We start from the raw sequence: 14571 nt of genomic DNA, 5'->3' as shown, positions 1-14571 counted from the left end.
GCCGTGTTAGTCTGTATCCGCAAAAATAACAGGAGTACTTGTGGCACCTTAGAGACTAACAAATTTATTAGAGCATAAGCTTTCGTGGGCTACAACCCACTTCTTCTATAGCTATATGCATCCGAAGAAGTGGGTTGTAGCCCACGAAAGCTTATGCTCTAATAAATTTGTTAGTCTCTAAGGTGCCACAAGTACTCCTGTTATTAATCCGACTCTTGTTCTGCAATATGTTGCTTCCACAGAGCAACACTGACCCTCCGTCTTTACCTCTCCTTAGTAACTCTCTGCAAATAAGACTTCATGAAGCAGTCTTGAAATATTGGGCTCTAGGGTATGCAAACACCCTATAGCTGCTAATTATTGTTCAAAAATGGTTCAGTGGCTGTGGGGTTAGGTGTGTGATTCCTGCAGTGAGGCTCTGTGCATGTGCTAATTTGGAGAACAAGAGTTCCTATTGATAACATCTTTTGAATTATTCTAAACCAGCGCTCTGTCTAGCCCCATATCCTGTCTGACAGAGGCCAATACAGGAAGTTTCAGAAGATGCAAGAAACTCTGTATGTGCCCACAGGGAAGTTCCTTCCTAACCCCCATCATTTTGAGGTTGGCTTATGTCCTGGAGCATGAAGATTTATATTTTTTCCAAAACTTGTTCAGTTTTTCAATCCTTTATTATTTAGAACTGTATATTCTTTATCCATATAAATGTCCAATCATTTTTTGACTATCAACAAGCCCAAGGAGGAAGAATGGTGGAAAATAGTTGAATCTACGTGCTCAGAAAAAAAACCTCTTTTAAGCCTGCAAGTAAATAACAAGTTTTATTTGTTTTGTAGTCATCGTAGTGAAGAAGGGGCGAGTAGATTTTTTTTTTTTTTAGTAGAGGTGGTTAAATTTTCATGGCAGGTTTGCAAGAGTGCATTTTAACGTAGCTGTTTGTTCAGGAGTCGAACTATATAAATTCTACAGGTGTAGGTGCTTGAAGAAACTAGAACATAGCAGCTTTCAAGTGTTATTTGCTTTGGTAAATAGACCAAGTGTGAGCTTTGTCTGGACTAGGCTTTTTCTCTCTACAATTTCCCATTGTTGCTAATGTTGGTTCATTCCCAACAGTGGTAGAAGGAGTGCCATTGTAGACAACACACATTTAAATACTGTTTTGTGTAGATTTGCAGTGACCAAGGTAACCTCCTGGAGATCTGCCTACCCCAACATTTCTACTATAATGAACTTATATCAGGGGAAATGATTTGGGTGTGAAGTTGGGGGACAAATTAGGGTAGAAAGTGGCACATGAGGCACTTGCAGTTAGTGGATGCTAATGTTTTGTTGTATTTGATAGCATGAAATTAGCATAATCCATTTATTTCTTTGAGTGTTTAATTCGTTGAACATCTTTATAAATATCAATGTCTCCTTACGTTTTCAGACATATAACCAAGTGCCTGAGTTAAAATGTCACTTGACCAAAGAACTAATTTAAGGGAGTTGACTGTACCATACATATTTTAACTCTAGTGTATCTAGTAATGCTTCTTCGTGAGTGAAGTCTACCCACTGCTTTTCTTTTCCAGATTTGTACTATGGTGGAGAAGCTTTCTCTGTAGAGCAGCCACAGTCTTTTACTTGTCCTTATTGTGGAAAAATGGGTTATACGGAAACATCTCTTCAAGAACATGTTACTTCCGAGCATGCAGAAACATCAACAGAAGTGGTAAGCAGAATCACTATTGCTTTTGAATTATGGTGAAAACATGAGAAATTAAAGCTCTACTATGTCATTCATTTTAGTTTGTGTATCTGTTCTAAAAATGGTGGGTGGGTGGGTGTGTACACAAACACTTGAGAGATTAGAATGTTTGTCATATTTTAAAAACAATTGGAGTGAAGTGTTCTTGTAAGTGATTTTACTAAGTCACATATATGCAACATGATCAAGTCACCATTGCTGTTGGAGCCTTAACTGTTGCATTACCTGACTTTTTATTTTATTTTAACCAGCCAGCTTTAATGTTGCATTAACATAGTTTTGTGTGTTTAATTTCTACATCGCTTATTTCTTTCTAAATATGAAAGGGGCAGAGAAAAAGTCCTTTAAAAATAATGTTAATATTTATATTATATTAATTCAATCTAAAGTTGAGGAGAATTGGGTAATTGAGCAGTGAGCAACCTTTGCTGATGTTATATTGATTGGATACAGTTTTCTATCAAATTTACATTATGCCACCTGTATCTTCACAATAGAAAAGATGAACTTAACTCTTTTAAAATGAAAGCTTAGAAATTGCTGAATATTGTACAATGCAGAAAAACTCAGGAGAGAGCCTAATATCATGGAATTCACTTTTTGTGCCCACAATTCTCATTCCTAATGTTGACTGTTTGGGGGGGGGAGGCGGAGGGAGTTCTTGATGCGTATTATGGGACATTTAGAACCTGCTGCATGCTAATTGTCCCAACAGCACTTCTCTCAGCCCAGCCACCAAATCAGCACACTGTCCATATTCTGTAGACTGGAGTAACTGTATGGTTTTTATTGTGTGGAATTGGGAAGTGGGCAAGGGTTTGCACCCGACTTGTAACAGCCTATTTTAAACTACTTTTTCTCTTTTCAATGAATCTGGCATTGTTTGTAGAAATACTTCAAAAAGTTGTTCAGTTAATACTTATTAAAAGTTATCCGACACGTTCTTCTGGCTGTTAAAATGGATAGCACAATTCCATGGAAGGGACCTCAGTAGGTCATCTAGTGCAATCCCTGCACTCAAGACCATTCCTGACAGGTATTTGTCTAACCTGTTCTTTTCCAGTGTCAAGTCAGTATGGCACTTTTTGGATTTCTAACTCCAGAATCATCTAGGGCATTATCACAACATCCTTTCTTTTCTGAAAGTCCAGGCATTACCAGAAAAAGGTTATACCACCTAATGACTGCTCTTGAGCAGGGCCGGCTCTAGGCACCAGCAAAACAAGCTGGTGCTTGGGGCGGCACGTTTTTAGGGGCGGCATGGCCGGCGCCAGAATGCCGCCCCTAAAAATGTGCCCCGGCCGCCCTAGCTCACCTCCGCTGCCGCTCGCGCGCCGCTACTCGCCCTCCCTCCCTCCCAGGCTCTCAAACCTGGGAGGGAGGGGGAGATCCCGAGCGGCCGCTGCTCCCCCTCCCTCCCTCACTCCCAGGCTTGAGAGCCTGGGGGGAGGAGGCAGGGCTGGGGATTTGGGGAAGGGGCGGAGTTGAGGCGGGGCCGGGGGTGGGGTAATTAAAAAACGGGGGGGGGGGGGCAAAATTGTGTTTGCTTTGGGCGGCAAAAATCCTAGAGCCGGCCCTGCTCTTGAGATTGCTATATATATGCACAGAGTCTTAAAGTGCTTCATTCGTACAAAGATCGGGCTAATGGGTAACCCACTACGCTGTTTTAAAAAAACAAACCTGCAGCAATGAGTCTCAAAGCCCAGGTCACCTGACTCAGACTCGTGCTATGGGACTGAAAATAGCAGTGTAGATGTTTCTATGCAAGCTGGAGCCCAGACTCTGAGACCCACCCTCCTTGTTGGTTTTCAGAGCCAAGACTTCAGCCCAAGCGGGAACATCTACACTGCTAATTTTAGCCCTGTAGTGTGAGCCATGTGAGCCTAAGTCAGTTGGCCTGGGCTCTGAGACTTGCTGCTGAGGTTGTGTGGGGCTGTTTTTTTTTTTTCCTTCCCAGTGTAGATGTAGCCAGTGTGACCTTCCCATCAAGGAAGGATAGCTGGATCCTGCTGAGGAACTTTGGATTTGACTATCACTTGTTCAGTGGTCCATAAAATTAAAATGCTATGGTATCTTGGTCCTGTAAGGTGGGTTTTGCTTTTTCTCTATTACTAATCACTTGATTTCCTTGTGATTTCAATAGTAGTAATCAGTTCACAGCAGCTAGGGGCTGGTCTGTACTACAGAGTTAGGTCAGCTTAACTACATCGCTCAGGACTGTGAAGCCCTGGTGTATACACTGCTAGGTCAAGGGAAGAATTCTATGATCAACCTAGCTACCTCTCAGAGAGGTGGATTTACTACTAACCGCTGCAACTGTGCCAGTCTAGCATTTCTAGTGTAGGCCTACCCTGTGGTATTCAACTGCGCATTATACAATAGAGTTGTAGATATTTCTGTCTCTGAAACTTTTTCTGAACATGGGAAATAGCCCTCTTTACTATGTCTAGGAAGGCTTGGATCTGTTCAAGAACAGTTTGCAATCTGTCTTTGATGCCTTATAAATGCTTTGTTCTTGACCTTTATTGTGATGGTCTGAAACTAATGACTATACACCTCAGCTATTTAGGAACTGATGAGCTCTAGATTACTTTTGTCTTAGAAAAGTCCACAGCTCTTCACTACCTGATTTAAACAAAAATACCTACTAGACAATTTCTGCAACACAGTTCTTAAGCTATTCTAGATTAAGTTCTCCCAGGAATCAAACAGTTCATGTATGGATGATTTTTATGCTTCAGGAATATGTGGGACATTGAGTGAATGTATTTGTTGCTCAGTTTTATCTTTGTATGCTATTGGTTGATATAAAAATATGAAAGCTTGAAACGGATTGCATCAGACCTACTGTATGATAGGGAAATGACTCATCATTTCAGATTTCATCCTCTCTTCTGACTCCTTTATTTTATTTTTTCACATTTCAAAGAAGAATGTAACACGTGGATTTGAGAGTTAGAATGAGGGTGTTGATTCTGTTTAGACCTAGGCCTGGTCTACACTATGAGTTTAGGTTGAATTTAGCAGCGTTAAATTGAATTAACCCGCACCCGTCCACACAATAAAGCCATTTACTTCGACATAAAGGGCTCTTAAAATCGATTTCTGTACTCCTCCTCGACGAGGGGAGTAGCGCCGAAATCGACATTGCCATTTCGAATTAAGCTTAGTGTGGCCGCAATTCGACGGTATTGGCCTCCGGGAGCTATCCCACAGTGCACCATTGTGACCGCTCTGGACAGCAATCTGAACTCGGATGCACTGGCCAGGTAGACAGGAAAAGCCCCGCGAACTTTTGAATTTCATTTCCTGTTTGCCCAGCGTGGAGCGCTGATCAGCACAGGTGACCATGCAGAGCTCATCAGCACAGCCAGAATCAAAAAAGAGCTCCAGCATGGACCGTACGGGAGATACTGAATCTGATCTCTGTATGGGGAGATGAATCTGTTCTATCAGAACTCCGTTCCAAAAGACGAAATGCCAAAACATTTGAAAAAATCTCCAAGGCCCTGATGGACAGAGGCCACAACAGGGACTCAACACAGTGCTGCGTGAAACTTAAGGAGCTGAGACAAGAGTACCAGAAAGCCAAAGAATCAAATGGATGCTCACAGAGGGAGGGGCGACTGACGACTATAGCTATCCCACAGTTCCCACACTCTCCGAAAACCATTTGAATTCTGGGTTGAGCTCCCAATGCCTAAAGGGTCAAAAACATTGTGGCGGGTGGTTCAGGGTATATGTCGTCAGCCCCTCCCCCCCTCCACCGTGAAACCTCGGTGAGATCGGTCGGGGGCGCCTGGGCAGACATGGGTGCTCCTGGCTGGCCTTGGTGAGGTCGGTCGGGGGCGCCTGGACAAAAATGGGAATGACTCCAGGTCATTCTCTTCTTTAAGTTTTGTGTAATGGAGATTCAGTCCTGCCTGGAATATCATGCCAGCTGGAGGCTTCTGCCTCAGGCTGCTCTCCCAGTCGGCAGCACCGCGCGGTCGCACCTACCCCAGCCTACCCCTTGCTCCCAGGGCTCACAATCAGATACTTAGACCGCTACATTTTGCTGCTAATAAAAAAATAAAGCTGCCGTTTAGAACTGTCCCCCAACATACATATCCTGGGACATTTTGTATTTTACCAGTGTCAACCAAAGGCCCCCACACAAATGGAGATTCAGTCCTGCCTTTGCTTCTATCCTAGTGCTTATCACAGATTCCCATTTTCAGCTATAGGCTGTGCAAGTGCAGAATGGTGATTCACTTCACTGTAAGCCAACCGCCCTCCCCTCCCCCCTTTGATCTCTGCTTGCAGAGGCAATAAAGTCAGTGTTGTTTCAAATTCATGCATTCTTTATTACTTCATCACACAAATGGGGGGATAACTGCCAAGGTAGCCCAGGAGGGGTGGGGGAGGAGGGAAGCAACGGTTGGGGTTGTTGTAGGGGCACCCCCTAGAATGGCATGCAGCTCATCATTTCTGCGGGATGTCTGGGGCTCTGACCCGGAGCCTCCGTTTGCCTCTCTGGTTCTTTAGTAGGCTTGCCTGATATTCTAGGCAGGACTGACTCTCCATTAGACAAAACTTAAAGAAGAGAATGATCTGGGGAGTCCTTCCCATTTTTGTCCAGGCGCCCTCGACCGACCTCACCGAGGCCGGCCAGGAGCACCCATGACAGCAGCAGACGGTACAGTATGGCTGGTAACCGTCTTTGCCAACTTGCAAAGGCAAGGGGATGCTGCTGTGTAGCGCTGCAGTACCGCGTCTGTCAGCAGCATCCAATAGACATACGGTGACAGTGAAAAAAGGCTGAATGGGCTCCATGGTTGCCGTGCTATGGTGTCTGCCCGGGCAATCCAGGGAAAAGGGCACGAAACGATTGTCTGCCGTTGCTTTCACGGAGGGAGGATTGACTGACGACATTTACCCATAACCAGCTGCAACAAATTTTTGGCCCCATCAGGCATTGGGAGCTCAACCCATAATTCCAATGGGCGGGGGAGACTGCGGGAACTATGGGATAGCTCTGGGATAGCTACCCACAGTGCAACACTCCGGAAGTCGACGGTAGCCTCGGTACATGGACGCACACCGCCGAATGAATGTGCTTAGTGTGGCCTCATGCACTCGACTTTATACAATCTGCCAAAAATCGAATTCTGTAAAATCGGAGTAAGCCCATAGTGTAGACATACCCCTAGACACTGGTATCAAGTGCGGGTGCACATCACTTTCTTCTTCCTGCTTCCCCCCCCCGCTCCCCCGGGCTGGTCTCTTTTAGATAATTTCAGGTTTTACTTTAATTGCTACATTTAAATAAAGTGATTGCAATAAAATCCCTACATTTAGATGCGTTTTTGTCATTGGTGTGGTGATGTAATTCTGATTCATGCCACTTGATGTCAGTGAAACTTTGCAGATACAGACGTGTGAGTCTGAGTTTCTCCAATTGGCACTTTTTGGTCTGCAGCTATGTTTAAAAATGTCTTTTTTCATTTGCACTTGAGGCCAAAGTTCGTAGTATTGAGCACCTGCCTCTCTGTGGGAGTTGTGGTGCTCCACCTGTCTGAAAAGGGAACCCTTGTTCTTTATTTGCAGATCAGTCTCCAGTATTTTTATATCCATATCTTTGTTCCTAGCTTGTGGTGTTGAAGGATATTTTCATCCACAGTACTTTATTCGTAGCACCCATGCACATTTGCATGATGTGTTAGTAAAGAGCTGAATTTAGCATTGGTTATAAAGTCTCTTAATTGTAGGTACATATAAAACTGTTTCAATATTGTAGTGTTGCTGAAGTTGAGCAAAGAATATAAGCACGTGACTGAGGAGAAAGTCATTCAGGTTTATAACGGCTTTGAGCCCATGTTTTGAAACAATTATCCTTGCTTAGATACTGACATTAAGCAAGTACTTACAGTAGCAGTGGTAATCAAAATATGCTTGTGTATATATAAAAGCTTTCTGACTTTCAGCCAGATTTGCAGGGCTAATTGGATTGTTTTTACCTATATCTGGTAATTCTTCTTTTAGGCAGCAGGTTAAAGAACTCAGTTCAACAGAATAAATCTGATCCTATTCAAACGTTGCCATGTTAATGTGTATGACTGGCTAGAATTGAAGTTTTTGCCTTTCCTTATATGTAGTGATTACATAGTTGGAAGATTCCAGTTCAGAAGGGCAACACCCCCCCCAATTTCTTTGGACATTTGTAGTATTGTAATAATTGGTGGTATTACCCCTTGATATTTAAACTTAGTAGCGAGGCTGGCTGGAAAACAAGAATTCTGTTTCATGAAAAATGTTCAGAGTTTCAGAGTTTTTCATTCCAATGTGGAACAAAACCAACATCTTTCAAGTTGTTTCCTTTCTTTTCCCTCCCCCCCCCCGAAAAAAAAATGACCCACCTGCCCCAACTGGAATAGCCAATGGTCAGAGTGCTCACCAGGGATGTGAGAGACCTAGGTTCAAGTCCCCTTCTCTGCCTGATTCAGAGCAAGGACATGAACCTGGATCTCCCACATCCCAGGTGAGTGCCCAAAGCACCAGGCTATTAGCTATTCCGGGCTCTCTCTCTCACCAAAAATTCCATCCTGGATCTTCCCAACAAGACCTTTGGCAAAGCTGATGCATTTTGATGAATCAGCATTTTCTGACCCCACACCCCAAAAAAAAAATTATTGAAAAATTCTTGACCTGTTAGGTTTATTATGTGCTCAGTGTACTTGAAAAATATATGGTACTTTCAAAATTTAGGCTGCACAGCTTCCCAAAAATAAGGAACAGGTTTCATATCTGTGGTACAAAGTTTTGGTGAGAAGTTAAATCTATTAGTGGTTGCCAATTTTAATTTCTTCAATAGATAAAGACAATCGAAGTGCAGTGGTCAGGAATTGAATGGCTAGTGCATATACTAAAGGGCAGGCTTGTTTGGTCCCTCTTGCAAGTTCAAAGGACTCTGACTGGTACGTTAACCATTGTTGTTGCTGTTGGATTTTCATAAAATAGGCTGGTCCATGTGTAAAGACAAGTTCTGACTGGAGCTCAAGGGTTGCACATAACCTGATTTATTAGGTTGCTCATGGTGTGAAACCTATGCCTTGGTAGATAAGCTCTCACTTGACTGAATCTAGGGGGCCCCTATGAAATCTGTTGTCTGCATCAGAGAGAGGACAGACTTTTCCAAGTTCACTCTTATTCCTAGGGAAGAAAGTAGTTGAAGCATTGATGAGGTCAGCTTGTAAGCTTCCAGGTTTGTCGTGGCAACAAGAAGCCGGTCATCAAGGTAGGGGAAAACAGTGAAGCCATTCCATAGCTCCTGCTATCAGAAAGACTTTGGTAAAGGCTCTGGGTACAGTAGCAAGGCTAAATGGGTGCGCCCTGCATTGAAAGTGGATGGGGCCCATCACAGAGCTGAGAAAATGCCTCTGGGTGGAGTAAATATAAAGTAAGCGTCCTTCATCTAAAAATCAAAAAAGAGTCCTACAAAAAGTGGAAACTAGGTCAAATTACAATGGATGAATATAAACAAATAACACAAGTATGTAGGGACAAAATTAGAAAGGCCAAGGGTATGTCTACACTACGGGATTAATCCGAATTTTTTGCCTCTTAATATTGAGTGCCTGTGGCTTTGCTGCTAGAGATCACAGACGCAGGTCCGGGCAACAGAATTGGCTTGCATGCGGCCATGGTAAGCCATTGTCTTTCGGCTTCTGCGCCCTCCTTTCCCACATACCAAGCAAAGCCCGTTGAGTGCTGCGGTTTTCCTGTTAACCTTCAGCAGCAGAAAACAAACTAACCCCCCCCGCCCCCCATTCTCACTCACACTCTCACACTCTCTCTCACACACACACACACACACACACACACACACACACACACACACACACACACACACACGACATGAATGCTCTGGGATGATCGCTTTACCCCTCCCCCCACCACGTGGCTGGTATCAGGGAAGATCCCTGCTAGCCAAATGGGAACTGCAGGGAAGGATTTCTGCAGGGAAGGATGGCTAACTGCAGGGAAGGATTTCTTTTCAGCCACAGGCAAACAGCCCAGTAGGAACGGCCACCTCTGTCCCCTTAATTAAATTCCCGTATTTCAACCAGGTTACCATGAGCGATATCACTCTCCTGAGGATTACACAGCGAGATAAAGAACTGATGTTGCTTGAATGCCAGCAAACACCGGGACCATATGCTGCCAGGCTTTGTCATGCAATGATACCAAATTACTTGCTACTAGCATGGCGTGGTCAAGTGTCCCACCATGGACGACGGAATAAGGCTGCACTGCCCAGAAACCTTGTGGAAAGGCTTTTGGAGTACCTCCAGGAGAGCTTCATGGAGATGTCCCTGGAGGATTTCCGCTCCATCCCCAGACACGTTAACAGACTTTTTCAGTAGCTGTACTGGCCGCGAATGCATCCCAAGTCCTCAGGGCAAAGTAATCATTAAAAAACGCTTGCTTTTAAAACAAGTTTTATATTTTAAAAGGTAAACTCACCTGAGGTCCCTTCCATGGGATCATGGTCTTGGATACTGGCTTGGGAGGGTACTTCAGTCAGGCTGAGAAAAAGATCCTGGCTGTTGGGGAGAATGGAGTGCTGTGTGCTCTCCGCAAGCTCGTCCTCCTCCTCCTCTTCCCCGTCCGCAGAATCCTCAGGTGTGGCTGATGAGATTACCCCCGCCTCGGAATCCACGGTCAGAGGTGGGGTAGTGGTGGCGGCCCCCCCTAGAATTGCATGAAGCTCAGCGTAGAAGCGGCATGTCCGCGGCTCCGACCCGGAGCAACCGTTTGCCTCCTTTGTTTTTTGATAGGCTTGTCTGAGCTCCTTGACTTTCATGCGGCACTGATCTGAGTCCCTATTGTGGCCTCTCTCCATCATGCCCTTGGAGATTTTTTCAAAAGTTTTGGCATTTCGTCTTTTCGAACGAAGTTCTGCTAGCACTGAATCCTCTCCCCATATAGCGATCAGATCCAGTACCTCCCGTACGATCCATGCTGGTGCTCTTTTTTGATTATCGGCCTGCATGGTTACCTGTGCTGATGAGCTCTCTGTGGTCACCTGTGCTCTCCACGCTGGGCAAACAGGAAATAAAATTCAAATGTTCGTGGGGCTTTTCCTGTCTACCTGGCCAGTGCATCCGAGTTCAGATTGCTGTCCAGAGTGGTCACAATGCTGCACTGTGGGATAGCTCCCGGAGGTCAATACCATCGAATTGCGGCCGCACTAACCCTAATTCGAAATGGCAATATCGATTTCGGCGCTACTCCACTCGTCGGGGAGGAGTACAGAAATTGATTTTAAGAGCCCTTTATTTCGAAATAAATGGCTTTGTTGTGTGGACGGGTGCAGGGTTAATTCGATTTAACGCTGCTAAATTCGAATTAAACTCATAGTGTAGACCAGGCCCAAGGCACAAAAGGAGATCAAACTAGCTAGAGACATAAAGGGTAACAAGAAAACATTCTATGAATACATTAGAAGCAAGAGGAAGACCAAGGACAGGATAGGCCCATTACTCAATGAGGTGGGGGAAGACAATAACAGAAAATGTGGAAATGGCAGAGGTGCTTAATGACTTCTTTGTTTCGGTTTTCACCAAGAAGGTTGGCGCTGATTGGACATCTAACATAGTGAATGCCAGTGAAAATGAGGTAGGATCAGAGGCTAAAATAGGGAAAGAACAAGTTAAAAATTACTTGAACAAGTTAGATGTCTTCAAGTCACCAGTGCCAGATGAAATGCATCCTAGAATACTCAAGGAGCTGACTGAGGAGATATCTGAGCCATATCTTTGAAAAGTCATGGAAGACTGGAGAGATTCCAGAAGACTGGAAAAGGGCAAATATAGTGCCCATCTATAAAAAGAGAAATAAGGACAACCCAGGGAATTACAGACCAGTCAGCTTAACTTCTGTACCCGGAAAGATAATGGAGTAAATAATTAAGCAATCAATTTGCAAACATCTAGAAGATAATGAGGTGATAAGTAACAGTCAGCATGGATTTGTCAAGAATAAATTGTGTCAAATCAACCTGATAGCTCTCTTTGACAGGGTAACAAGCCTTGTGGATGGGGGGAAGCGGTAGACGTGGTATATCTTGACTTTAGTAAGGCTTTTGATACTGTCTCACATGACCTTCTCATAAACAAACTAGGGAAATGCAACCTAAATGGAGCTACTATAAGGTGGGTGCAAAACTGGTTGGAAAAACGTTCCCAGAGAGTAGTTATCAGTGGTTCACAGTCATGTTGGAAGGGCATAACAAGTGGGGTCCCGTAGGGATTAGTTCTGGGTCTGGTTCTGTTCAATATCTTCATCAATGATTTCGGGGTTGCAAGTGCTTTGGAGGATAGGATTAAAGTCAAAATATCTGGACAAACGGGAGAAATGGTCTGAAGTAAATAGGATGAAATTCAATAAGGACAAATGCAAAGTACTCCTCCACTTAGGAAGGAAGAATCAGTTGCACACATACAAAATGGGAAATGACTGCCTAAGAAGGAGTACTGCGGAAAGGGATCTCGGGGTCATAGTGGATCACAAGTTAAGTATGAGTCAACAGTGTAACATGTTACCAAACGTGTGCCTCTGGCTTTCAAGAGCAAACATACATTCTGGGATGTATTAGCAGGAGTGTTGTAAGCAAGACATGAGAAAAAAATAGTTGGGGATTGGTCCTGCTTTGAGCAGGGGGTTGGACTAGATGACCTCCTGAGGCCCCTTCCAACCCTGATATTCTATGATTCTAAGTAATTCTTCCGCTCTACTCCACACTGATTAGGTCTCAACTGGAGTATTGTGTCCAGTTCTGGGCGCCACATTTCAGGAAAGAGGTGGACAAATTGGAGAAAGTCCAGAGAAGAGCAACAAAAATTATTAAAGGTCTAGAAAACATGGTCTATGAGGGAAGATTGAAAAAATTGGGTTTGTTTAGTCTGGAGAAGAGAAGACTGAGAGGGGACATGATAACAGTTTTCAAATACATAAAAGGTTGTTACAAGGAGGAGGGAGAAAAATTATTGTTCTTAACTTCTGAGGATAGGACAAGAAGCAATGGGCTTAAATTGCAGCAAGGGAGGTTTAGGTTGGACATTAAGAAAAACTTCCTAATTGTCAGGGTGGTTAAGCACTGGAATAAATTGCCTAGGGAGGTTGTGGAATCTCCATCATTGGAGATTTTTAAGAGCAGGTTAGACAAACACCTGTCAGGGATGGTTTAGTTATTACTTAGTCCTGCCATGAGTGCAGGGGACTGGACTAGATGACCTCTCGAGGTCCCTTCCAGTCCTGTGATTCATATTGAGAGCTATAAACCATGTGTCTTTCTCCAGGGATGGGATTATTGAAGTGTGACCATGCAAAATCTCATCTTGCAAATAAAGTGGTTGAGATTGTGGAGATCAAGGATAGGTCTCTAACTTCCCATCTTCTTGAGGACTAGGACGTATGTAGAGTAAAAACCTTTCCTTTTGGGTTGAAGATGTACGTGCTCCATTGCGCATTGCTGGAAGAGTTCCAGGGGATTCCTGCTCTATAGCTATCCTGTTATCCTGCCCTCCACCCCACCTTCATTACTTCACTGCAACGGTGGAAAAAAATTTGGGACGGGGGGAGTCTAGAGTAGATAGTTTGAAGATCCTTGGACTCTCTAAATGTTGTTATGGGAGGCAGCCTGTTCAGATGCTATCCAACAGTGATATGTTACAAATATTCCCTTTTGGAGTAGTTTTATTCTCACTCTTCCTATAGAATGAATGGGAGAGAGTGCCTCTGGCTTTCAAGAGCAAAGAATGAACAAGATGATGTCGCCATGTTTGGTGCATGTGAGCTGTTAGCAACATGTGTAAACAAACCCTCTCTATCTGCATGGAAATTAGCATATGAAAACAAATTGTAAAACCAGAGAGTTACAAATCTGATTTGAAAATAAATTTCGCGTTGGGTTTCTAGGGTGTTACTAAAAACATAACTTAGGGCTAGTCTACGCTGGCAACGCTAAAGTGCTGCCGCAGCAGCGCTTTAACGTGGCTTGTTAGTCGTGGCAGAGCTCTGGGAGAGAACTCTCCCAGCGCTCTAAAAAACCCACCTCCACGAGGGACGTAGCTCCCAGCGCTGGGGCACGGTTTACACTGGCGCTTTACAGCACTGAAACTTGCTGCGCTCAGGGGGGTGTTTTTTCACACCCCTGAGCGAGAAAGTTGCAGTGCCGTAAAGTGCCAGTGTAGACAAGCCCTAAGAGGGGGGAACACAATGTTGTTGGTTTTTTATTTATTTATTTATTTATTTAATTTATTTTTAAACTAGTTAAGCTAATAGTGCTTCTTGAACACTGTTTTTTTTTTTAACTACTTTTTACCTGTGGCTACATATATGCAGCATTAGAACTTGTTTATTAAAGCATAATAGTTTCTTATTGTTAAGAGATCAGCCAAGAATGATGAATGCATGTTGCTGTTTTGTGAAGTTGTTAAACTCGTTTTTCTGACTTTGTCATTTCAGATTTGTCCAATATGTGCAGCGTTACCTGGAGGGGATCCTAATCATGTCACAGATGACTTTGCAGCACATCTTACACTGGAACACAGAGCTCCTAGAGATTTAATATCCTTTCTCAAGTCAAGTAAAAAGGCGGGATTGTATTGCATATAATATTAACTACTTGTTTTGATTTTACAAGCAAGTTGTGGCATTTTAATTCCACTAGCCTCTCAGAACTGCCACTTACTTTAGTTGTTGGAAAACCAGGATATGAAAGAGCTACAGTAGAATTAAATGTACTACCAATAAAAAAACGAAGTTGCTAGTGTTTT

At 43.7% G+C, this 14571-nt stretch overlaps 1 protein-coding gene across 1 annotated transcript in view; it reads left to right on the top strand.

Moving 5' to 3' along the window:
* The window catches only part of KCMF1 (potassium channel modulatory factor 1), a 72917-nt gene that overhangs the window by 45563 nt on the left and 12783 nt on the right, over positions 1 to 14571 (top strand). The window contains exons 3-4 of the mRNA XM_065406272.1: positions 1575 to 1714; positions 14261 to 14362. Of these exons, the coding sequence (XP_065262344.1) occupies positions 1575 to 1714; positions 14261 to 14362 (242 nt within the window). The remainder of the gene's footprint in view (positions 1 to 1574; positions 1715 to 14260; positions 14363 to 14571) is intronic.

The sequence above is a fragment of the Emys orbicularis genome, chromosome 6 (genome assembly GCF_028017835.1).
Source record: "Emys orbicularis isolate rEmyOrb1 chromosome 6, rEmyOrb1.hap1, whole genome shotgun sequence".
Classification (NCBI taxonomy): Eukaryota; Metazoa; Chordata; order Testudines; family Emydidae; genus Emys; species Emys orbicularis.
Note: the sequence above shows the minus strand (reverse complement) of the source record. Positions and strands in the feature narration are given on the sequence as shown.